Source organism: Callospermophilus lateralis, chromosome 11 (assembly GCF_048772815.1).
Source record: "Callospermophilus lateralis isolate mCalLat2 chromosome 11, mCalLat2.hap1, whole genome shotgun sequence".
Taxonomy (NCBI): Eukaryota; Metazoa; Chordata; class Mammalia; order Rodentia; family Sciuridae; genus Callospermophilus; species Callospermophilus lateralis.
Window position 1 is genome coordinate 39,643,143 of NC_135315.1, and position 25,631 is coordinate 39,668,773.

General features: G+C 38.0%; 1 protein-coding gene across 3 annotated transcripts in view; it reads right to left on the bottom strand.

The window, feature by feature from the left end:
* Window positions 1-25,631, bottom strand: part of Psmd11 (proteasome 26S subunit, non-ATPase 11) — a 96,209-nt gene that overhangs the window by 32,544 nt on the left and 38,034 nt on the right. For 2 of the 3 annotated variants that reach the window (XM_076871785.1, XM_076871786.1), the window contains 2 exons: window positions 25,142-25,274; window positions 2,389-2,490 (listed from right to left, as the gene is read on the bottom strand). In XM_076871785.1, coding sequence (XP_076727900.1) covers window positions 2,389-2,490; window position 25,142 — 103 coding nt within the window. In that variant the 5' untranslated portion in view covers window positions 25,143-25,274. Of the gene's footprint in view, window positions 1-2,388; window positions 2,491-4,832; window positions 4,957-25,141; window positions 25,275-25,631 lie in introns of those variants that run through there. The other variant, XM_076871784.1, reaches the window with a different exon arrangement.

Consider the following 25,631-nt stretch of genomic DNA (forward strand, 5'->3'; position numbering starts at 1 on the left):
ATTGTGTATATACCTATATTCATCAATATCTTAGAAAAAATGATAAGAAATCTAGGAAAGTTTTTGAAAACCCTTATAATTCATCATTAAGTTCCAATAAAGCCAGGCACAGTACTGCATGCCTGTAATCCCAGAGACTGGAGAGACTGAGTTCAAGGACAGCCTTAGCAACTTAGTAAGATCCTATTTCAAAATAAAAAACTTTGAAAAATGGCTGGGGATATAACTTAGTGGAAGAGTACCTTTGGGTTTTCAAAAAAATAAATAAGTTTCCAACAGGTTTAGCAACATACTTCTAAATTGATCAAATATCAGGTCACAAGGCAAGGAGGGCAAGGATGAAAGATAAATAAGCAAAAAATAGGAATTTCAATAAAATAATTTCTTTAGATAAAAATTACTGAAGCACTGACTATATCTACTACTAAAGATATAGATTTATTTATTTATAATTTTTAATTATCCATACTCCTGGAGGAAAGCAGAGATGTGAATATTTCAACAACAACAACAAAAATTTTAAGTCACTTTACCTGGCTTTATAATTCTTTCAGTAAAATTATAGATTATATTTTGCATGAACTAATTATCAATTATTTTGGAAATTCACTCACAGGCAAAAGGAATCCATAAATAATATCAAACAAGAAAGAATTATCCTAACCCATCACTGATAATCCATAAGTAAATAACTATAGAAAAGCAATAACTATGCCATGCGGCAAGAAGCTCTGAAGTGGGACTATGGTGAGTTCAAACCCTGGCCATACCATTTACTGGTAAGTTATTTAACTCCTCTGTGCTCAGTTTCCTCCTGTGTAAAATGGATAACAGTACCTACTTTAAATTGTTTTAAGAACTCAAAAACATGTGCATTTTTAAAAGAGTTCATAGTTAGTACTCATCAGGTATGGTCCTTCTTATAGCTATTTAAAAATGACAATTTAGCCAAGCATGGTAGTGTAAGCCTGTAATCCCAGCAATTTTGGAGGCTGAACAGGAAGATCACCAAGTTTGAGGCCAATCTCAGCAACTTAGTGAGACCCTGTCTCAAAATGAAAAATAAAAACATCTGGGGATGAAGCTTAGTGGTAAAGTATCCCTCAGTTCAATCACCAGTAATAGATAAATAATATTTTAAACTAGAAAAAACCCATGTAAACACATCCTCAGAATTTCATACATCTCTACTCAACTTTCTACTGATTGAGTCAATAAGTTAAATTACCCTAATTGTAAAAAAAATTAATTCTCAAGTTCAAGAAGTTTTGGTAAATTATTCTCATCATTCTCTTGGATAACAACATAATTTGGGGGAAAGTAATTCACAAAGGCACTTACCATAGTTATTCTAATATTCAAATATGCTCTAAATTCACTTTTTTTTTTCTTTGCAGTGTTAGAGGTTGAACCCAGGGTCTCACACATGCTAGACAGTCTACATTTAGCTATGCCCACAACCCAAAATTCACTTTATAATGGACAAAACTAAATAAATTAAATAAATAAATAAAGTAGCCCATTTAAAGTTTACACAAACTTCTCTCTAATACTATTTCCACTTTACTGGTCAAAGGCCTTTTGTGAACAACAGAACTCTCCCCTCATTCCAAGGACACACCCATCATCAGAATATCATCTTAAACCTAGCCAATAGTTTAATTACAACTAAAGTGTTTGGCAACAACATGCATAAAGTCCTAGATACCAAGGAAAAGTGTTGAGAAGAAATTATTTAATGTCTTATTCATTGTGTGTCAGAAAAAAAAAAAATGGTGAATCACTTGGATACAAGAGCCCAATCATTTTTAAGCAAGGGGTTTAAAGTCACTATCCTTATTAAATACATCAAAGCTGCTCAATAAAATCACTAGAGACTACTATTGCCCATGTGTAAGGAAATACACTGACTATTCAAAAACCAGAAACAAATCACAGATCCCTATATCCCAATAAAAATGGATTTCCCTATCTGTAGAATAAAATTATATCACTAAAGAACTAGGACACTGATGGCACACACCTATAATTCCAGTAACCCAGGAAGCTGAGGCAGGAGGATCACAAGTTCAAGGCCAGCCTATGTAACTGAGTGAGACACTGTCAAAATAAAAAAATTTTTGAAAAGGCTGGGAATATAGTTCAGTGGGAGAGCATCCCTGGGTTCAATTCCAAACAACAACAAAAAAGTTTAAAAGGCCATTTAATTTCCTTCTTAAAAAAACTGAAGATCAATAAGTTGCCAAGTAAACAAAACTGAATTTATATCACAAATGAACTGGGTGTGTACAAGCAGTTTCATGTCCCTTCCCTTCAACAAAATACAGTGCCTTCAACCCAGAACTTCAGGTAAAAGCATTTCAAGTATGATCCATTTGCAGCACTTACCTGCAGCTTGTCCAGTCTTTGCCAGGAGAGACCCCAGTTCAAGGATGCTCTGCTCTTTGACCTGCACTGCCTCCTCATCATTTTCCTGAATGTCACGCTTCACTGGGAGAGAAAAATAAAAGTTCTCTTAAAATTCATATTAAAAGTAAAAACACTGAGGGAAAGTTCACACTCACAAGACCCATTATGAACTTAAACATATTAACCAACTAACTCTAAGTTTAAAAACTAACAAAAGGGGAAAAAAACTCTCTAAACAAATAAAATGGTCATATATATGTAGAACACACCCCCATGTAAGTCATTAAAAAAAAAAAAATGGATTCCTCTGTTTAAACGTGCTTTTTCAGTCTATCCATGGGAATTTCCCTTGCCCACAGACATTGAGATTTCTGTTGTGACCACTTGATTAAAATTAAAACAAGTCCTTCATACCTGTGATGCTAAGCTCCATGCTAATCACTCTTTTATGTAAAGATATAAAACATGCCTACGCATCTCTACCATAAACTAAAATCAAATGACCAAGTTATTGATGACTATAAATCAAAAGCCTTTTATTAAACTTCAGGTCTGTGAAAAGCTTCAGCCCATAGGTTTATTAGGGATAAACAATTCTGTGAAGGGCTCAAAGCTGCTGTCAAAGTTCCAGTGTGATCTTGAACAGTTACACTTAGGAGAGACTGCTGCTTCATAATGGATTCAGGTGCTGTTAAAATAACTTTCTGTCCCACTTTCAACTGTTAATAATTATTTGAACACGTGAACATCTAATAGCCTCTCCAAGTTTGTAATTTTAGTGAGCATTACTAGTTACCACTTCTCTTACAAAGCATCATGACTTGACAAAAACCAAGATTTTGATACTCCATGATGGAGTCTGGAAAAAGTAAGTTGTCACCATCATGACTCAAGTTTGCTCTTACAGGGAAGCTTTCAGGGAACTCCCTCCTAGTATAGTGGGCCTGAGAGAAATACTCTAATGATAATGTTTACCATAATTTCTACTATCTGAAAGACAAAATATTAGGCATTAGGCTTAAAAAGGTTAAAACGCATGCTTCTCACATCAGTTCTAAATATTAATGTGAACTCAGAATAAAAAGATATAGGTAACAGTGATTGACATGACTCTGGTTTTGCAACTTTAACAGACTTGAGATCAAAACTTCAAAAGAGAACACCTTTTACCATATCATTCCTTCAAAGATGCATCTTGACTCCCAACTCCTCTCTTTCTCTAATACCCACAAAGATAAAGACTTCAAAATCTTGTCACTGTCCTTTCTCCAAGCAAGTCTGAGCACCAAAATTCAACAGATTCAGTAAGTCAACACAAATACTAACATCCTGGAAGACCCACAAACACGTGCATTCCCATACTACTTGTTGATCAAATCTGAAACATTTAAAAGACCACATTACTACAAGTGCCTGAAGAGTTAGCCATGCCCTAATTGAACCCTTCATGATTAAACATTGAAAGCCTTCTCTGTCATCACAAATTTATTTCTGTTCACACCTGAATCCCAGTAGAAAGCGACTGGATAGGACACTAATTTCAACTTTCCTGTTGTGTGCAGGTGTAAGACAATCATACCACAGTGTCAAGGAATTTATTTTTTTCCTTTTCTCCAGCATCTGTGCAGTTGGCTGGTTCCAAACAGTTTCCTGAACTCCGCGACTGACAACTAACTCCCTGAACTAACTTCCAACCTCGCTACAGAAGAGAACCGGACGATTAGTGAGTCACCTCCTCCAGCCCGGCAGTCCCACCCGATACTTAGCTCCTACATTCTCTCTACACGGAGCATAGGAACGTCTCCGCCACCTCCTCAAACAAATGCCAACCTGAGGAGTGTGTCACCCCTAAATTTCCAACATTCAGAAATATGCCCTCCTTTACTGGAGCCTTCCGTTGAGGGCTGGGACAAGTAGCAGCTCCCACGGTCCTGTGGAAGCAAACTCCAAGAGAAGTGCGAGCACCCGCGCTCCCACCCCGAGCAACCTGTGCTGATAACAACGGCGGGAAATGCCAGCCCTGAGCCAAGGCCTTTCAACTCGACACTCGCGGACCGGTTTGTAACCAGGCCGCCGGCCGGCACTGCTCCGGGTCCCGGGCCAGCTCGTGAGGGCCGGAGCAGGGGACAAGGCTGAGGAGGGGTGGGGGCCCGGTCCGGCCCTCCCTCCCATTCCACACTGAGCCCACCGTGAGTCAGCAGCCAGCAAGTGGACGCTCGGGCTGCCTCGGGGCTTCCCATCGGACTGGGACCCCGGGGGCTCTCGGGGACCCCGAGCGGCCTGTGCCCCCGGCCCGGCCCCCCTCACACACACAGTGAGTCAGCAGCACCAGAGCCGGCTAGCCCGGCCCCTCTCCGCTGCCGCCGACCGACACAGGTCGCGCTGGGCCAGCGGGGCCGCGGGGACGACGCGGCAACCTTTACCGATGGAGTGGAGGATGTCGATGGAGGCCTCCCGGTCGGTGCTGAGTAGAGACTGGGCTCTCTGGAACTCTACCACCGCTGCCGCCGCCATCTTACCGCTCTCACACCGTCCCCGGCCGCGGCCGCCGACGCCGGAAACACACACCCGGAAGGCCCGCCCTCGCGTCCCTCCCCCAGGGTCTCCCGCCTCCCTTCGCAGGGCACCCCGGGAGTTGTAGTTTTTCTGCCCGGCGGTGGGCGACTGGTGACCGGGAGAGCGGAGGCGCTTGGGGGTGGGTTGCCAGCCCCGCAGCACCGCCTGGTGGCCCTCCCTCGAGGAAAGGGGCAATGCTCAAGGTTAGTCCACTCCACCCCCAAAGTCCACTCCACTCTGAGATTCCTCCGAGAGGAGTTTTTCAACACCTAGCTAAGTATTCAAAGAAAGCTGGCTTGCTTTGTAGCTTCACGTTTAACCATGCGTTCAGGGCGACAAATGACCTTCTAACATTGCTTGCTAGGAATAGCACCATTCAAATGCATTTCAAGTGTCTTATCACTTGCCGGCGTGCGCTTAGTCCTGACTTGAATCCTACAGAATCCGAGCCAGCCTGTGTTTAAATCCACCAGTGTTACAGAACACTGTCTTTCCCAAGCAGCCCATTCAATCTCGGGACAGAGCTGCTCGCTATAAAATGAACCTTGTCTCATTAAATAGTTATTATGATTCACACATAAATCTCACCCCAGCTCCTCAATTTAAAAAATTCATTGTGTTTCTCCAGTTCCTTCAGCTAAAATTGGGTATCTGTGAGGATGTCAAATGGGGGGGGGGGAGACATTCTGTTGACAACTGAGAGTAAAACATAAAGAAGCTGCCAAAACTGTAAAAAAAGCAGTTCAAAAAGGGGCTTTCTCTGGGTGATGGCAATCCAGAAGTGGAATTTCCTGACCCATAAAAGGACCTGTAAATGGAATCAACATGGCACTCCTCTGTGACTGAACTATGCAATGTATACACTGCCTTTTATCCTCCCAACAATGCTCTTGAAGAAGGTATTATCTACTCTTCTTTAGTAGATGAGAAAACAGGAGATTTAAGAGATTTGATAAAGCTCAGATAGTAATTGACAGCACTGAGAACTGACAGGGAATATATTCCTAATTCCTGGTGTGTTCAAATGAAAATCAGATAACATCTCATAAAGTTGCAATCAGGCTTTCCTGACTTTGTTTAGTAGTTCTATTAAATTGTTTCTAAATTTCTCCCAACTCTGAGATTCTAGAGTGTCAGTGTAAAACTGAGTCTTTGTTCAAGAAAGGTATTCCTCCCTATTTTGTTGTTGTTGTTGTTTTGTATGGTGCTGAGAATTCAACCCAGAAATTAGGATGCTAGACAAGCACAGTACCACTGAGTTACATCCCTAATTTCCCAGAATGTTAATTGGCTACAAAACTGAGAACAGGCCAAAAGGTGTCATTCTAAAAGGAACAAGTTATAAATTGGCATGGTAGCACATGCCTGTAATCTTGGCTACTCAGGAGGCTGAGGCAGGAGGATAGCAAGTTCAAGGCCAGCCTGGGCAATTTAGCAAGATCTTGCCTCAAAAAATAAAAAGTGTTGGACAATGGCTCGGGAGGCTGAGGCAGGAGGAAAATGAGTTCAAAGCCAGCTTCAGCAACTTAGCAAGGCCCTAAACAACTAGGTGAGAGACCCTGTCTAAATAAAATACAAAAAATGGGCTGGAGAGCTATGGATATAACTCATTTGGTAGAGTGCTTGCCTAGCATGCATAGGTCCTCGGTTCAATCACCAGTACTACCACCAAAAAAAGGTGGGGAAGGGGGGATATGGCTGGTTAAGTGCTCCTGGGTCTACTCCCCAGTACCAAAAAAAAAAAAAAAAAAGTTGGCGATGTAGCTCAGTGTTAGAACACCCCTGGTGTTACCTCCCCAAAGAAGTCAGCTAGACACATCTCTCCAGTTTGGGGCCTTCATATATATTTGTGAAGATGGTTACTCATTCTGACCTAAAGAATTCTGAATTAAGGAGTCTGGCTGGCACACTCTACAATAAGATGAAGAGAAAGGGCAGCAATGGGGTAGGGCAGCCTCCCCTGTGTTTGACATGGCAAGACTCTTAGGGGCAAAGTGGATACTGAAAAGGCAGATTATCCAAGATCTTTTTTTGTCCCAGGGATTGAACCCAGGGTGTGCTTAACCATATCTCCAACACTTTTTGTTTTTTCTTTTCAGACAGGATCTTGATAAATTGCTTAGGGCCTCACTACATTGCTGAGGCTAGTCTCGAACTTGTGATCCTCCTGCCTCAACCTCCTGAGTCACTGGGATTACAGGTGTGCAACACCACACCTGGCATCCACGATCTTTTTGACGGAACCTACTCAATAGAGCCATTTGCCAAAATAAGGAGACCCAGTAATTAGAGGCTAGAAGTGCAGTTGGAGATTGGGAAATCCAAGATCAGATTCATAGTTGTACTTTCTGCTTGTGTCCTCATGATATGGAAAGGGAGAGCAGCTCTCTGGGATTCTCCTATAAGGGCATTAATCCCATTCATGAGGGGTCTGTCCAAAAGATCCTAGCACTTCCCAAAGGTCCCACCTCCTCGCACCATCACAGTGGTGATTAGGTCTTCAAAATATGGAAGGTGACTCAGACATTCAGACCTTAGCAGTATTTATTATGGTACCATTATCTGCTCAACTTCCTAGGTTCCTATGTCAGTTAGGGTTCTCCAGAGAAACAAAACCAATAGAAGACAGATTAGGTCAATGATAGACAAGATAGATAGATAGGTAGGAAAGGAAAGGAAATTTAAAATGGTTGTGTGGCACATGCCTGTAATCCCAGCAGGGAGATCGTAAGCTCAAAAACAGCCTCAGTAATTTAACAAGACCCTAAGCCATTTAGAGAAACCTCATCTCAAAATAAAAAATTTAAAATGACCGGGGATGATTATGGAGGGTAAGAAGTCCCATAATCTGCAAACTAGAAAACCAAGAAAGCCAATGACTGAGTCTGAAGGTCTGAGAATCAGAGGGATAATCGTGTAAATCCCAATCTGAGTGTAAAATGAATATACCAGCTCAAGCAGACTGAATGTACTCTTCCTCTTTTTCTTCTATTCTGTCTTTCAATGGATTAGATGATGCCCACTCACACTGGTGAGAGCTATCTTCTTTACTCCATCTACCCATTCAAATATTAATATTTTCTGGAAACTCCCTCACAGACACACCCATAACATTTTACCATGTGTATGGGCATCCCTGATCTCAGTCAAGTATATGGACATCTCTTGTCCCAGTCAAGTTGACATATCACATTAACAATCACAGTTCCTAAATTGATTCCTCTCTCTCCTCCAACCATTATCATCATAACTAATTATTACCTCTTAGTTTTTCCTGAATATGTTCCTCAGGATCACTGGTTCCACACTATTTCCTCTTACATCATTTAAAGACTATGATTGAAGGATGCTATATATATGAGCTCCTACTGTTCCTTCTGTTTGTCTGTTTGTTTGTTACCAGGGATTGAAACCAGAGGTGCTTATTCACTGAGACACATCCCCAACCATTAAGTTGCTGAGGATTTCCCTAAATTGTTGAGGCTGGCCTTGAACTTCTGACCCTCCTGCCTCAGCCTCGCTAGTTGCTGGGATTACAGGCATGAGCAACCACGCCCTGCTGCTCCTTCTGTTTGGAGCTACAAAGTGATCTCCCAGGAGTTGTAAGAGACATATAGGACTGGTTTATTCCATTTGTCACCCTTGATTATCCCCCTTTTCCACATCAAGTCCAACAGAATGATCTCTATACCTTTTCTTAATCTTTCAAATTGTATCATCAATCAGAAAATGAAATGAAAAGACCATAGACTTTAGAATCAATATTTACTTTCAAATTCCAGCCACTTTGCAGCTTGGTGACTTTAACAGGTTTCTTAATTTCTCTGATCTTTGATTTTCTCATCTAGAATACAAGAATGATAAAATCTAGCTCACAAGATTGTTGTAATATGGGGACAGGTGAATAAATGTTATTTTTTTCTATGAAGTATCTTTATTACATAATACTGAGAAGTGATCTACATCACAGGGATGACAAACTACTAGTTACCTATCATCGCCTACATTAGAGGTAAGCAATGTCCCTAAACTTAAGTAGACTATAAACATTATTATTCTCAGGAATGTGACATTCTCAGGATCACTAAAAGCTCCCACCCATTCTCTTGCAGTTAGTTGTCTTGCCATTCTAAAATCTGAGATTCTTCATACCTTCTTTCCATATGTCTAAAGTTCTAGGACTTGTAAAAATTTGGCTAGCATCCGTCCTTCCTGTGGTCCACAAAGAATTATATCAGGCCCCTACCTACTACTTCTCCAAATTTTACTCCATACTCTGCCCAGCTGTTTCCTTTTCTCTTTCTTGCTCTCTCCCTCTTCCTCCCTTTTAAATATGCCAAGTGCTTCCCCACCTCAAAGCCTTCATATTCCCCTTAGGTTTTAGGTCAAAGGTTATTTCCAAGAGGCCTTCTATGCCACCTCCATTATGAATCATCTCTTATGCCTTCATTCTAATAACCATTACATCACTCTATTTCCTTCCTAGCATTTAACATAGCCTGTGATCTTTTTCGATTTTTTACTACATTCATACATTCATTCATTTATTTATTTATTTATATGTGGTGCTGAGGATCAAACTCGTTGCCTCACACATGCTAAGCAAGTGCTCCACCACTGAGCCACACACGAAGCCCCAGTTTGTGATCTTATTACTTATTTAAAGCTCATCTGCTTCCAAAAGGTTGCAGGGACTGAGCTTTCCCATAAAACTGTATAGAACTAGCACAGATTGAGGGAAGGGGTAGTTTTTGAACTAGTTTTTACTTTCTTACCTAATTTTGTCATTTCTATTTCTCAAGTAAATTTTGGTAATGTGTACAAATGCATAATTTCTTAAAATATCTGTTTCGTTATGATTCTGAGAATTATTAGGATAAAATTCTCTTTAAGTTTTTGAAACACCAAAAAAATCTGACCCCATCTATCTTTCTCTTTTCCAATGCAATATATTTGCTACTTTATTTTTAGTCTTTTTAAAAATATTTTTGGTTTTTTTAGTTGTAGTTGGACACAATACCTTCGTTTTGTTTATTTACATTTATGTGGTGCTGAGGATCGAACCCAGTACCTCGCACGTGCTAGGTGAGCGCCCTACCACTGAGCCACAACGCCAACCCCTGTTTTTAGTCTTAATAGAGATTTGTCTATTTCAATGTTATTTATAGAGTAGCTCTTGGATTTATTCATTAATTCAGTTGTTCTCTAGGCTTGTTATTCATTAATTTCTGCTTTGACCTTTACTCCTTTTTCTTTTCTTTCTTTTTTTTTTTATTCTGTTGCTCATTTTTTAGTTTTTTTGAAAAATGCTTAGTCCATCAGGCATGGTAGAACACACTAATGCAGGAGGATCACAACTTTCAAGACAACCTCAGCAACTTAGTGAGACCTTAGGAAACTTAGTGAAACTCTGACTAAAAAAGAAAAATGCTTTATTCATTTATTTGCATTCATTCCTTCTTTCTTTTTTTCCCCCTATACTTGGGGTTGAACCCAGAGCCTTGCACATGATAAGCAAGTATTCTACCACTGAGCTACATTCCCAGTGCTTTTTTAAATTATTATTTAATTTTGAGAAAGGGTCTTGCTAGGAACAGACTGGGAAGGTGAAGTCTTTTGAAATTTCCCAGGCCGACCTCAAACTTGCAATCCTTTGGCCTTAGCCTTCTGAGTAGCTGGGTTACTTAAAACTAAAAAATAAATATTAAAAAAATATGCACCACCATACCTGGCGATTTTTTTCATTCTTTCTTAATAATAAAAGAATCTTAATTTTTGCACATCAGGTATGCAAAGATTAAAAAGAATTACAAACAGGATGATCAGCCTGGCGAGATCTAGGACTTCTAGTGTTGAGAGCTGGCACCAAGGATAGCAACCTCTCTCATTTTGAAATTTCAAAAGACTTCTTCCAAGTCCGTTCCTTGCATTTGTTCCTATGTTGACACATGCCACCTCTAAAGAAAAAAACCTGAGCCAACTTGAAGAAACACATGAACTTACTGAAGAAACAGATTACCTATACATAGTATAAGTATCCACACTTGACGTATATGTGTAGCATGCATGAACTTTCAGAGGATACTATTTGAAATTTAAAAATAGTTTCTTTCCATTCTCTGAATTATCTCATTTTCTCCAAGGTAGAATTTTTTGTTTGTTTATATTGGATCTCCTCTGTCTGTTATGCAGTTTTCCCCAAATGTCTAGGAATTCCTGGCTGTCCATTCATATTTAAGAATATAGGTATGGGCTACTTATTTATTTTGACCCATTCTGTGAGGTTCTGGGAACCTTGAAGGACACTAAAAGTTCACAGGTTAGAGACTCTGCTGCTGAAATAAACATCCCCTGACATTACTCCACTAAAGAATTGAGGAGACAAAGCCCCATATTAACAATAAGGACCTAAGGAGGAACAATCAGAGAGGGAAATCATGCCACACCCTGTGACATCTACTCATACACCAAAACCAGAGAGAAGTCCCAGAAATAGTAAGATAATTACACACAAAAGGACACATGTAAAAAAAAAAAAAAAAAGAGGTCAGAGAATCTGCTTCAACTGATGGGCAAGTCCAAAATCTCAGAAAACATGAGGAAACAGGCAAAAAAAAAAATCTCCCCCCCAAATCCACAATCCCCCAACAAAGGATCCCACTGGTAAGAAGGTGGACAGAAGTTCAGAGGAAGATTATAAAAACTGATTATTAAAATATTCAGTGGGCTCAGGATGTGGCTCAAGTGGTAGTGTGCTCGCCTGGCATGCGTGAAGCACTGGATTCGATCCTCAGCACCACATAAAAAAAAAAAAATAAAGATATTGTGTCCACCTAAAACTAAAAAATAAATATTAAAAAAATGTTCAGTGAACCAGGAATTAAGAGAGCAATTACAGAAGATGAAAGACCACTTTAATAAAGAAATAGAAATAGTGAAGAGAAACCAAGCAGAAAACCCCTAAAAATGAAAGACACAAATTACAAACTTGTTAGAGTCTGTAAACAAGTCTGGATGGCGCCTGGCAAAATGCCAGAGGGAGTGGTTTGTAAAGTAACAAAAGGGAGCCATTAAGTGTGGAGATTCCTGATTGGTTGACTGCTGTATCTAGTTTATGCTAATTAAGATAAGCTGTGCAAAATGTATAAATACCGCTCTTATTCTACAATAAACGGCTTATTCTACAATAAACGGCTCCTATTCCTGCTGCATCAACGTACACAAGTTATTCGTCACCCCCCGGATATTTTGCCCAGCCAGCCAGGCTGCGGCAGAAAATAAGGGAAGAATATTAAAAGTCACAAGGTCACATTTAGAGGCAAACCAATAAGGCTCACTTCTGATTTCTCAGCTCAGATCCTAAACTCAAGGAGGGCTAAAGTGAGATATTCCAAGCAGTAAAAGAAAACAACTGCCAGCCAAGGTCATTATACCCAGCAAAGCTCCATTTCAAATTCAAGGGGGACATAAAAATTTCCCACAACAAGAAAAAAATTAAAACAATTCATGAGCAGCAAGCCAGCCCCATAAAGAATGCTCAAAGATAAACTACACAAAGAGGAACTGAAAAACAATTCCCAAAGCTCCCAGAGGAAGTTCAATAGAAGAATAATCTGCTAAATAAGATTCAAGACATGGGTAAAATATACACAAAAAAACAAAATGGGGGCTGGGGATGTGGCTCAAGCGGTAACGCGCTCGCCTGGCATGCGTGCGACCCGGGTTCGATCCTCAGCACCACATACCAACAAAGATGTTGTTGTGTCTGCCGAGAACTAAAAATAAAAATAAATAAATAAATATTAAAAAAAAAAAAAAATGGCACAAACGTAAATCCATACTAAGGCTGAATGTTAATGGTATCAACTCACCAATTAAAAGACACAGATTAGGAGAATGGATCAAAAAACAAGATCCAACTATATGCTGTTTACAAGAGACTCATCTTCCAGGCAAAGACATCCACAGGCTGAAGGTAAAAAGATGGCAAAAATAAGTAATGAAATTGAAATAGCATTTAAAAGTCTTCCAAAAACAAAAAGCCCAAGACTTGATGGATTCTCAGTTGAATTTTACCAGACCTTTACAGAAGAACATCAGTCTTTCTCAAATTATTCCATGAAATTGAAAGACAGGAACACTCCCAAATACATGTTATGAAGCCAGTATATTAACCCTGATATCAAAACCAGACAAAGACACATCAAGGAAAGAAAACTACAGACCAGCATTCCTAATGAACATAAATACAAAAATCATTAATAAATATTAGAAAGCCTCATTCAAAACCACATCAAAAGATAATACACCATGATCAAGTGGGGTTCATTCCAGGGATGCAAGGTTGGTTCAACATATACAAATCAATAAATGTAACTCACCACTTAAACAGAATTAAGGACAAAAATCACATGATCATCTCAAAAGATGCAGAAAAAGCCTACGATAAAATCCAACACCTATTCATGTTAAAAATGCTGGAGAAGCAAGGGATCAAAGAAACTTACCCAACACTGTGAAGGCCATTAATGACAACCCCAAAGCCAACATTATACTAAATGGAGAAAAACTAAAATCATTTCCTCTAAAATCAGGAACAAGACAAGTCTGTCCACTCACACCACTCCTATTCAATATAGTTCTCAAAACATTAGCCAGAGTAATCAGACAAGGACATCAATGGGATACAAATAGAAAAAGAAGTCAAACTGTTTGCTGATGATACTATATCTAGAAGTCTCAAAAAAAAAAAAAAAAAAAAAACTCCACCAGAAGCCTTTTAGAGCTTATAAATGAGTTTAGCAAAGCAGCAGGATACAAGATCAACCCTCATAACAATAGCTTTCCTACTTGAATAGTTATTCAGCCAAGGAAAAAATCAGGAAAACCATCCCATTCACAATAACCTCAAAAAAACCACTTGAGAATTAATCTAATCAAAGAGATAAAGAGGTCTACAATGAAATTATGGAATACTGAAGAAAGAAATTAAAGGCCTTAGAACATGGAAGGGTATCCCGTTTTTAGATAGGCAGAATCAATATTGTCAAAATGGCCACACAACAAAAGCAACATACAGATTCAATGCAATTCCCCTCAAAATACCAATGACATTCTTCACGGAATTAGAAGAAAAGAATTCTTTTATTCATTTGGAAAATAAGAGACCCAGAATAGCCAAGACAATCCTAAGCAAGAAATGTGAAGCAGGAAATATCACAATACCTTATCTGAAATTATACTACAGAGCTGTAGTAACAAAAACAGCATGGTGTTGGCATGAAGATCAATGAAACAGAATAGAAAACACAGAAACAAATCCATATCCCCATAGCCACCTGATTTTATTTTATTTTTATTTTTATTTTTATTTATTTATTTTGCTACTGGGGATTGAACTCAGGGGGCACTCTACCATTGAGCCACATCCCCAGCCCTAATTTGTGTTTTATTTAGAGACAAGGTCTCAGTGAATTGCTTAACACCTTGCTTTTTGCTGAGGTTGGCTTTGAACTCACCATCCCTCCTGTTTCAGTCTCCCGAGCCACTGGGATTACAGGCATGCACCACCGTGCCTGGCAGCCATATGTTATTTGACAAAGGAGCCAAAAAAATATATTTTGGAGAAGAGACAGTCTTTTCAACAAATGGTGCTGGGAAAACTAGACAGCTACATGTAGAAAAATGAAACTACACCCCAATCTCTCACCATGCACAAAACTCAAATTGAAATGGATCCAAGACTTAGGAATTACACCAGAAACTTTACAACTGGTAGAAATATTCCATCACATTGGTGCTGGCACTGACTTCCTTAATAAGACCCCAAAAGCAAAAGAAATAAAACCAAGATTCAATAAGTGGAATGCCATCAACCTAAAAAGCCCCTGCACAGCAAAGGAAATGATTAAAAGCATGAAGATAGATCCTACAGAATGGGAAAAAATCTTGGCCAGCTACTCAACTGATAAGGGATTAATATCCAGAATATACAAAATGCTCAAAAAACTTAGCACACACATAAAGAATACCCCAACAAATAAATGGATGAAAGAACTGAATAGAAACTTCTCAAAAGAAGAAACACAGCTGGGCATGGAGGCATACACCTGTAATCCTAGTGGCTTAGGAGACTGAGGCAGTATGATCACAGGTTCAAAGCCAACCTCAGCAACTTAGTGAGACTATAAACAACCTAGTGAGACCCTGTCTCAAAATTAAAAATAAAAATAAAGGGATGCGGATGTGTGTCAGTGGTTAAGCACTCTTGGGTTCAATCACTGGTATTCAGATGCCCATCAATAGATGAATGGAGCCAGGCACAGTGGCACATACCTGTAATCCTGTGGGTCAGGAGGCTGAGGCAGGAAGATTGCAAGTTCAAAGCCAGCCTCAGCAAAGACAAAGCACTAAGCAACTCAATGAGACCCTGACTCTAAACAAAATACAAACTAGGGCTGGAGATGTGGCTCAGGGATCAAGTGCCTCAGAGTACAATCAGCAGTACAAAAAAAAAAAAAAAGATGAATGAATTAAGAAATTGCGATACACACACACACACACACACACCAAATAGAGTTCTACTCAGCCATAAAAAAAAAAAAATGAAACTACGGGCTGGGGATGTGGCTCAAGCGGTATCGCGCTTGCCTGGCATGCGTGCGGCCCGGGTTTGATCCTCAGCACCACATACAAACAAAGATGTTGTGTCTGCCAATAACTAAAAAATAAATATTAAAAAAAATTTAAAAAAATGAAACTATGGCATTTGACAACAAATGGATGGAAATGGAGAATCTTATGCTAAATTTTAAAAGCCATACTCAGAAACTCAAAGATCAAATGTTTTCTCTCATATGCAGAAGCTAGACTAAAATCAAGAAACAGGAGGAAATGATAGGATAACATAAAGAACCAATCAAATACAAATCAATAGATAAGTGAAAGGAAGTCTAGTAGAAGCAGGAGAAAGGGAGAAGGGAGGAAAAACAGGAGGGAAAAGGGGGAACTGAACTGATTCATGAACTGAAATCAATTTCCATGCATGTGTGAGTTTGTCAGGGTGAACTGCACTATTATGTTTAAAGCTCTAATTTAAAAAATACAGATATTGGGCTGGGGATGTGGCTCAAGTGGTAGCACTCTCACCTGGCATGCACGGGGCACTGGGTTCAAACTTCAGCACCACATAAAAATAAAATAAAGATGTTGTGTGCACCAAAAACTAAAAAAAATAAATAAAATAAATATTAAAAAATTCTCTCTCTCTCTCTCTCTCTCTCTCTCTCTCTCTCTTTTTAAAAAAAATACAGATATGGAACTTAGTGAGACCTGTCTCAAAATAAAAAATTTAAAAAGGGCCGGAGATGTAGTTCAGTGGTAGAGGACCCTTGGGTTCAATCCCCAGTACCAAAAAATAATAAATAAAAAATAAAATATAATAAAAACTAAAATGTTGTTTTTAGCTTAGAATTTGACACACAGCTAAACTACTAGTCACACATGAGGAAAAATAAAGCCATTTTTCAAACCTGAATAACCAACCCCCCAAAATGAAAGGAATCCCAAAAGTGGTTTTAGTTTGGTTTGATTTGGGTACTGGGAATTGAGCCCAGGAGTGCTTAACCACTAAGCTACACCTCCAGCTTTATTTTTACATTTTATTCAGAGACAGGGTCTCCCTGAGTTACTAAGTGCCTCCCTAAATTGCTGAGGCTGGCTTTGAACTTGAGATTCTCCTGCCTCAGCCTCCTGAGTTGCTGGGATTATAGGCAGGTGCCACCACATCTTGTGAGAATTTTTTTTTTTTTTATTACAACAATCTAATAGGAGAGTGAAATTCTATGTTTTAAAAAGGCTCAATTATATTATGATAAGAAAACTTGAGATGAAAGCAAGAATGCAGAGTTAAGAAATGGAGGATCAAGAAAGCATCATTAAATATCATATCATAGAAATAACATATTATAGAAAGGTTAAAATCTGGGTGCAGTGGTGTATGCCCATTAATCCCAGCAAATTAGAGGCTGAGGTAGGACTGAAAGTTCAAGGCCAGCCTCAGCAAAAGTAAGGCTCTAAGCAACTCAGTGAGACCCTGACTCCAAACAAAATACAAAATAGGGCTGGGGAGTAGCTGGTAAAGTGTCCTTGGATTCAATCCCCAGCACCAAAATAAAAAATAAAAAAACAAAAAGAAAGGAAAAAAGGAGGAGGTAGAGTTGAGGAGGAGGAAGAAGATGAAGAGAAAAGAGGAGGAGTAGGAAGGGGGAAGATGAAAAAAAGGTAAAAGATGATCATGGTAAAAAGCAGAGAAAAGTAAAGTAATTAGAAAAAAAGATAGTATCCATGAAGAACAAGGGCAGCAATTTAAAAAATAACTGAAGCAAAGAATCTGACAAATACAGCAGGAAAACTATTCAAAGGTGCAATTTTTGAAATTTTCTTTTCTCACCATTTTTTAAAATATACTTTTTAGTTGTAGATGGACCCAATACCTTTATTTTTGTTTATTTATTTTTATATATGTCCCACATTTTTCTTTTTTCTTTTTTAATTTTTTTTTAGGTATTAATAGACCTTTATTTTATTTATTTATATTCGGTGCTAAGAATCAAACCCAGTGCATCACACAAGCTAAGCAAGCAATCTACCACTAAGCTACAACTCCAGCCCCCTATTTTTGTTTATTTAATTTGTTTATGTGGTGCTGAGAATTGAATCCAGTGCCTCACACATGCTAGGCAAGCGCTCTACCACTGAGTCACAACCCCAGCCCTTTTTCATTATTATTTTTTCTTTTCTTTGCAGTGCTAGGATTTGAACTTGTGGCCTTATGCATGCCAGGCAAGTGCTTGACCACTAAGCTACATCCCCAGCCCTGAAAATTTCACTTAAATAAATGAAGAAATAAGTTGCAGATGGAAAAAGCACACCATGTTCTAGGAAAAAACAAAAACACCATGATGGTGCACATCTATAATCTCAGAAGCTGGGGAAGTTGAGGCAGGAAGATCAACCTCAGCAACTTAGCAAGACACTGTTTCAAAATGAAAATTAAGAAAGCCTGAGGATGTAATAGTGGTTAAGTGCCCCTGGGTTTGTTCAATCCCTAATACGAAAAAACAAACAAACAAACAAAAACTAACACGCAATGTTAGACATATTATTCAACATGAAAGTTAAAGAAAGAATTCCTTGAACAACTAGACAGGTCAATCAACTTGCTTGTGAAGGGTGAAGTGGCATTGGAATTGGCTTGTTTCAGACATCTCTAAAGGTTCAACACCAGAAGAAATATTGCTGCAAATTTCAGAAAGAAAATGTGGCTCAAGAACATTATATCTGGTCAAGAAGTTCAAGGAAATATAGGACAAAAAGCTCTTAGGGAAAAAAAACTTGATGAAATCTAATTTAGAGATGGATCAAGAGTTCAATAAAATAAAAGTACTCCTGGTGGTGAGCAGTGGTTCCCTTTAAATACAGAATTAAAACTAAACAGAATATAATATTATTTGTTGAGTTTTAACAACCAAAACCAATGAATTAAGGAGAGAAGACAGGAAGTTTATCAGTGTTATTTTCAATTCATCTACCCATAGTAAGATGTTGAACAAGGGGGTTGGGTTTTGGCTCAGCAATAGAAGGCTCATCTAGCACCACATAAAAATAAAAATTAAAAAAAAAGGTATTGTGTCCAAATACAATGAAAAATATTTTTAAAAAGGATGTTAAGCAAAAGTTTTCAAAAATAAAATGTAGCTACAATATATAATGATTTCAAGAATGGTATTGTTTATCATATCCTTTTCCTTAACTCTGAACAAATAGCCCAGAAAATAATAGCTTTTAGATGAAAAAATACTGAAGTTCAAACATTTCTTCAATTTTACTTTAATTTCCTTTTTTTTTTTTTTTTTTTTTGGTTAAATTCTGAGAAAAAAAGATTAAGTAGAAATAAGTAATAAAAATTATAAAGCAAACACCTACATACCCACCACCCAGAATTAATAACTTATAAACTGTGAATGTGTCTAATTTGATTTTATTTATTTATTTTTTTTAACTAGGGATGGAACCCAGGGGTGCTTTACCACTGATCTACATCTCTAGTCCTTCTTTTTTTTTTTTTTTTTTGCGTAGGTGTACTTGGGATTGAACTCAGGGGCACTCAACCACTGAGCCACATCCGTAGCCCTATTTTGTATTTTATTTAGAGACATGGTCTCACTGAGTTGTTTAGTGCCTCACTTTTACTGTGGCTGTGAACTCGCAATTCTCTTATCTCAGCCTCCCGAGCCGCTGGGATTACAGGTGTGTGCCACTGTACCCAGCAGTCCTTCTTATTTTTTTAATTTTAAGATGGGTCTTACTAAGTTGATGAAGCTGGTTTTGAACTTGCAATCCTCCTGCCACAACCTTCTGAGTCACTGGGATCACAGATACATGCCACCACATCCGGCTTGAGTCATTGTTTTAAAATATAGCATATGTCCCCTTTAAAACACCATCCCTCCCATGAAGAGCAAAAACTCTTTCATTCAGTTTTAAATATTTATGTAGATAGATGATGAATATGTATTTATCATCTATCTACATAAATATAGTATTGCATGAGAATCATTTTTATAATAGTATCATGGCAAACATAGTAAACTGTGTTTTGCATCCTGCTTTTTTCTTAATACATTTTGAGTATACTTCATATAAATTTAGCTCATTTCTATTAACTACTTGTATTCCACCATTGCATTTTTTTTTTTTTTTTTTTTTTTTTTTTTTTTGCTGTTGTTGTTACTCGGGATTAAACCCAGGGATGCTTTACCACTGACTGAGCCACATCCCCAGCCCTTTTTATTTTTTGAAATAGGTTCTCACTGTTTATAGGCCTTGCTAAGTTGCTGAGGCTGGCCTTGAACTTGAAATCCTCCTGCCTAAGACTCCAGAGTTATTGGAATTCAGGCATGCACCATCATGCCCAGCTCTTATTTCTTAATATTTAGGTTTTCCATGTTGGTTTCTATGTCTCTTATCAACATCATATACTTGATTTTGGTGTTCATGTATTTGGGTTTAGTTTTTGTTGGTGCTGAGAATGAACCCAGGGCCTTGCACACACTGGATATGCACTGTACCAGTGAGATACACCCCTGTCCCCTAATCCAAGCAGTGACTTTAAAAAAAAATTAGTGTATTTAACACCTTTCTATTTACAAAATAGAAAGTTTATAAAATATTTATAATTATAAAATATTATAATTTATAAAATATTCTTGACAATTTTGTTTTCTATGTATTTTCTCCTTTTAACCCCCAAATTTCCACTTTCCTGCCATCCACTGGATTAATATTAAATTTCTTTACTCATTTTTTTCTATTCAACTTTTAGCCTTCTAGTAGTTCCATTAAATTTTTCAAACATAACTGAACTTTTGTTTCTAATGGTACCTAGAATTAATCAGTGTCTACATCATCCCCTTCAACAAGACAGTATCTCATGATCCTTAGCATACTTTTACTTTTTCTAAGTGCCTCCATACCCCAACATAACAATCATGTTGATACGACTAGAATTTTAGTTCACAGATACTTTTATTTTTTTTTCAAAGAGAATTTTTTTTAAGAGAGAGTGAGAGAGGAGAGAGAGAGATAGAGAGTAGAGAGAATATTTTTAATATTTATTTTTTAGTTATCGGCGGACACAACATCTTTGTTTGTACGTGGTGCTGAGAATCAAACCCGGGCCACATGCATGCCAGGCAAGCGCGCTACCACTTGAGCCACATCCCCAGCCCCAAAGAGAATTTTTTAATATTTATTTTTCAGTTCTTGTCGGACACAACATCTTTGTTTGTTTGTGGTGCTGAGGATCGAACCCGGGCCGCACACATGCCAGGCGAGCGCGCTACCGCTTGAGCCACATCCCCAGCCCTCACAGATACTTTTAAATCCAGTTAATATTTAGACAAAATTTTCTCGCTATTTCTTTTTATACCTCATTGTTTCCCCTACTTTCTTTCTTTCTTCTTCTTCTTCTTTTTTTTTTTTTTTTTGTAGACTACATCTTCTAGCAAAACAAACCCTCATAAATGACATATCCCCTGGTGTGCTCTTTGCATATACATTGGTTGGAGTGTACCTAGAATAAGATAAGGTGAGACAGATGTTTTATTCCTGGATAAAATTGAACCTGAGCTTCAGTCCTCAGTCATTCTAATTAAAAAACAACATGGGGCCTGGGGTTGTGGCTCAGTGGTAGAGTGCTTGCTTAGCATGCATAAGGCACTAGGTTTGATCCTCAGCACCACATAAATGTAAAATAAAGATGTGGTATCCACCTAAAACTTAAGAATAAATATTTAAAAAAACACTAAACTTCATTATATCAGAGTGAGTCTGTGGGTGACAAATTTTCTACATTTCTTCAGTGCTTTTAATTATGAATATTTTGTCAACGAATTTGAGTGGTTGTGTGGCTGCAAAAGAATGCCCAGTTGTAACACTTTTTTGTCCTTTCAGCACTTTGAAGATATTGTTAATGAAATTGCAAAGTATAACTCTGCCTTTAAAAAGAGAAATATGACCAGATGAGGTGGTGCACACCTGTAACCCCAGTAATTTGGGAGGCTGAGGCAAGAGAATCCCAAGTTCAAAGCCAGACTCAGCAACTTAGCAAGTCCCTAAGCAACCTAGCAAGACCTAGCTTCAAAATTAAAAATTAAAAAAAAAAAAAAAAAGGATTGGGGATGTGGTGGCTAAGTGATAAAGCACCTTTGAGTTTGATCTCCAGAACAACAACAACAACAAAACATTGAGCAATAGCTCAGTGGCAGAGCGCTTGCCTAGCATGTATGAGGGTTTGATCCTTAGCACCACATGAAAATAAATAAAGGCATTCTGTCCATCTACAACTACTATATCTATATCTATATCTATATATATATATATATATATATATATATATATATATATTTTTTTTTTTTTTTTTTTTTTTTTTTAAGGAAGCTTTTTTTTTTTGTGTGTGTGTGGTGCTGGGATTGAACCCAGCACCTTGCACATGTGAGACAAGTATTCTACCAACTGAGCTATATCCCCAGCCCTGAAGGAAGCAATTTTGTTCACCTAAAAATATTTTGTTTATACAAGAGATGTAGTGCAACTTGTTAATCTCTTATGCTAATGGGAAACGGAAAATACAAAACAACCACAACCCAATGAGCTAAATTCACAACACAATGATCAAGCAGAGTGAAAGGTCTCAAGTTAAATTTGACATGTTTTGTTTCCTATCTTAAGTTATCATCCTCCTTTTGTGCTCTTTGAAGATATCTCCTGGAGCATCAAATTATTTTGTTAAACCCCCCTCTTTTTTTGCCCAGTGCAGTGTGCATGCTTATAATCCCAGCAATTTGGGAGGCTGAGACAGGAGGGTCACCAAGTTCAAAGCCAGCCTCAGCAATTTAGTGAGGCCCTAAGCAATTTAGCAATACTCTGTTTCAAAATAAAAAAATAAAAAGTCCTGGGGACGTAGCTCAATGGTAGAACACTCCTGGGTTCAATCCTTAGTACAAAAAAATAAACAAAAATCCTCTTTTTTATCACATGGAATAAAATTCCTTTACCCCTAGTGGGATGACACATGCCTGCAATCCCAACAATTTGGGAGGCTGAGGCAGGAGGATAGCAAGTTCAACCCAGCCTAAGCCATTTAGTGAGACCTGTCTCAAAATAGATAGATAAAAAAGGGCTGGATAGGGGCTAGAGTTGTGGCTCAGTGGTATAGCACTTGCCTAGCATGTGTGAGGCACTAGGTTCAATTCTCAGCACCATGTATAAACAAATAAAAAAGGTCCATCAATAACTAATAAATTTTTTAAAAAGTGGGGGCTGGGAATATAGCTCAATAGTAGAGTGCCCCTAGGTTCAATACCCAGTATCAAAAAAATAAAAAATAAATAAAAAACCCATCACCTCACTTCACCCCAATACTTGAGTTAATTCCAAATCTCAGAAAAAATATATATATATATATTATTTATTTATATATATTATTTTAGCTATTAATGTACTTTATTTATTTATTTATATGTGGTGCTGAAAATCAAACCCAGTTCCTCATGCATGTGAGGCAAGCACTCTACCACTAAGCCACAGTCAAAGTCCCTCAGAAAGCATATTTTAAAGAATTTCATAAAACTGAAACTATTAATGATAAGAAATATTGGTCCATAATATATTCCTACTGCTATTCATTTAGATTATAAATGGATTCAATTGCCAGACACAGCACAAGCCTATAATCCCAGTGACTCAGTAGGCTGAGGCAAGAGAATCACAAGGCAAGGCCAGCCTGGAAACCTTAGCAAGATCCTCAGTAATTTAGCAAGACCTTGTTTCAAAATAAGAAATGGTAGAGTACTCAGTGGTAGAGTGCCCCCAGGTTCCATCATCAGTACTAGAAAAAAAAAGTGGTGGTGGGGGTGCGGTTAGAGCTTGATTATTGTATTTATACATTTCTTTTGGTTTCCCACCCAAGGTATAGATACTTTGTAAAGCTTCTGGGCAAAGAGAGCATTTAAATTTTCTTGTCTCCCTGCAGCTGCTGCTATCAGGCTTGAGTTAAAGGTATCTCATGAAGTTTTCTAGAAAAACAAAATGAAAAAGCTCATAAAGTTCTATATCTTCCACATGCTCCATTGCCTTCTTGTATCTGATGTTGCTGATGAAATGTCAGATGCCAGTAAGATTCTTTTTTGTTGTTGTTCTCAGTAATCTGCTTTTTCTCCAGTTAAGATTTTTTAATATTATTATTATATTTTTATACCTTTATTTTTTTTTAATGTGGTACTGAGGATCGAACCCAGTGCCTCACACACATGCTATGCAAGTGCTCTATCACTGAGCTACAATCACAGTCCAAGTTGTTGTTGTTGTTGTTGTTGTTTAATGCTCTGAAAACGTCACTTTTACATGACTTTGGGATTTTTTTAATATTTATTTTTTTAGTTTCAGGTGGACACAATAACTTTATTTTTTTTTTATTTTTAGGTGGTGCTGAGAATAGAACCCAGTGCCTCACGCCTGCTAGGCGAGCGTGCTACCACTTGAGCCACATCCCCAGCCCATGTATGGGCTTTTTTCTTATTCATTCTGTTCAGTACTTGTTTTCCAGTCTGTAAATTCCAATAAAATTCAAGTTTTTAAAAAACAATAACAACAAAAGGGGGGTCAAATATTAAGACATATTACAAGGTCATAGACCAATAGAACAAAGTAGAGAATTCTCAGAAGGAATCACTGATATATGGGAACTTGATATAAATAAATAAGCACTAGCTATGGTTTGAATACCATTTGTTCCTTTCAAAACTCACGTTGGAGTTTAATTCCTATTGTGAGGTACAGAAGGGTGGAAACTTAATCCAATGACATGTTTAGGGTGGAAGCCACATTGAATACTGTGGAGAGGCAGCAATCAGAGGACAGACATGTGATTCTCCTGGGACTCTGTGGGACTTTGCCAGCAATAAGGCCCATCACCAGATGTGACCCCTCAACCTTGGACTTTCCAGAACCATGAGCCAAAATAAACTTCCATCAGTTAAAACTTTACCCAATCTGCTGTGTCTTTAGCAACATAAAATGGACTAATAGAGGAAGCATCACAGACCCCATGGTCAAAGAAGAGAGCATTTATTAGGTGAAGTTGGAAAAACCGGTTCACTAAATGAAGAAAAATAAAACTAGATCACCATCTATCATCATCTGTCCAGATGAACTTCAAATAAATTAAAGGACTATGAAATGAAACTTATAGAATTAACTGCATAAAAATGTCAGATGAACTTTGTGATTTGGAAACAGGAAAAAACTTCAAAAGCACATACAAAACACAAATTTGATTACATCAACATTATTTCTATGAAAAGCAAGACAAACAAAATTAATAGACATGTAACAATCAAACAAGGTTATCTACCACATCTAAAACATACTTTGGATTAATATTTAAATGTACAATGACCAAGGTCATCTGTCCCATTCTGACACTCTCAGCAGGGCTTTCATCTCCATTTGGGTGCAAGATGACCCTCGGAGCTCCACATTGTTCACACAAGATTCAAACAAAGGAAAGTAATTTCTCCTTGTGCATCTCTTTGTATTATGAGGAAATACTTACTTTCATGTAAGTCTCCTAGCAGAATTTCTGTCAGATCCCATTGATCAGACCTGAGTCACACTTCCTCGACCCAGCTGGAAAAACTGGAAAAGCAATGTGTGGACATTTTCGGCCTCTATAAGTGGGAGAAAGACTGGCCAGCAAGAAAGAGGGATTAGAATTGCAGCATAAAGTATCTTTGCCATATCTTCCCCTCCAATGGCTTGCTCTTACCCTCTCTCTCTTTTTTAAAAAAGATCCTGGAGATTGAACCCTGTTAGTGATTTTTACCACTGAGCTACATCTCTAAGTGCCTGGTTTGTTGTTGTTGTTGTTGTATTTGTTTGAGACAGGATCTTCCCAAGTTTCTCCAATGTCTCTTGGCACTCCCATTTGACTGGAATTAGCACATGTACATCTATCATGTTGTCTAAATCCTCTTTTATATTTCCATCTATTTCCCTTTCTTATTGCATTCTGGGAAAATTTCTCTCTACAGTCATCCAGTTCA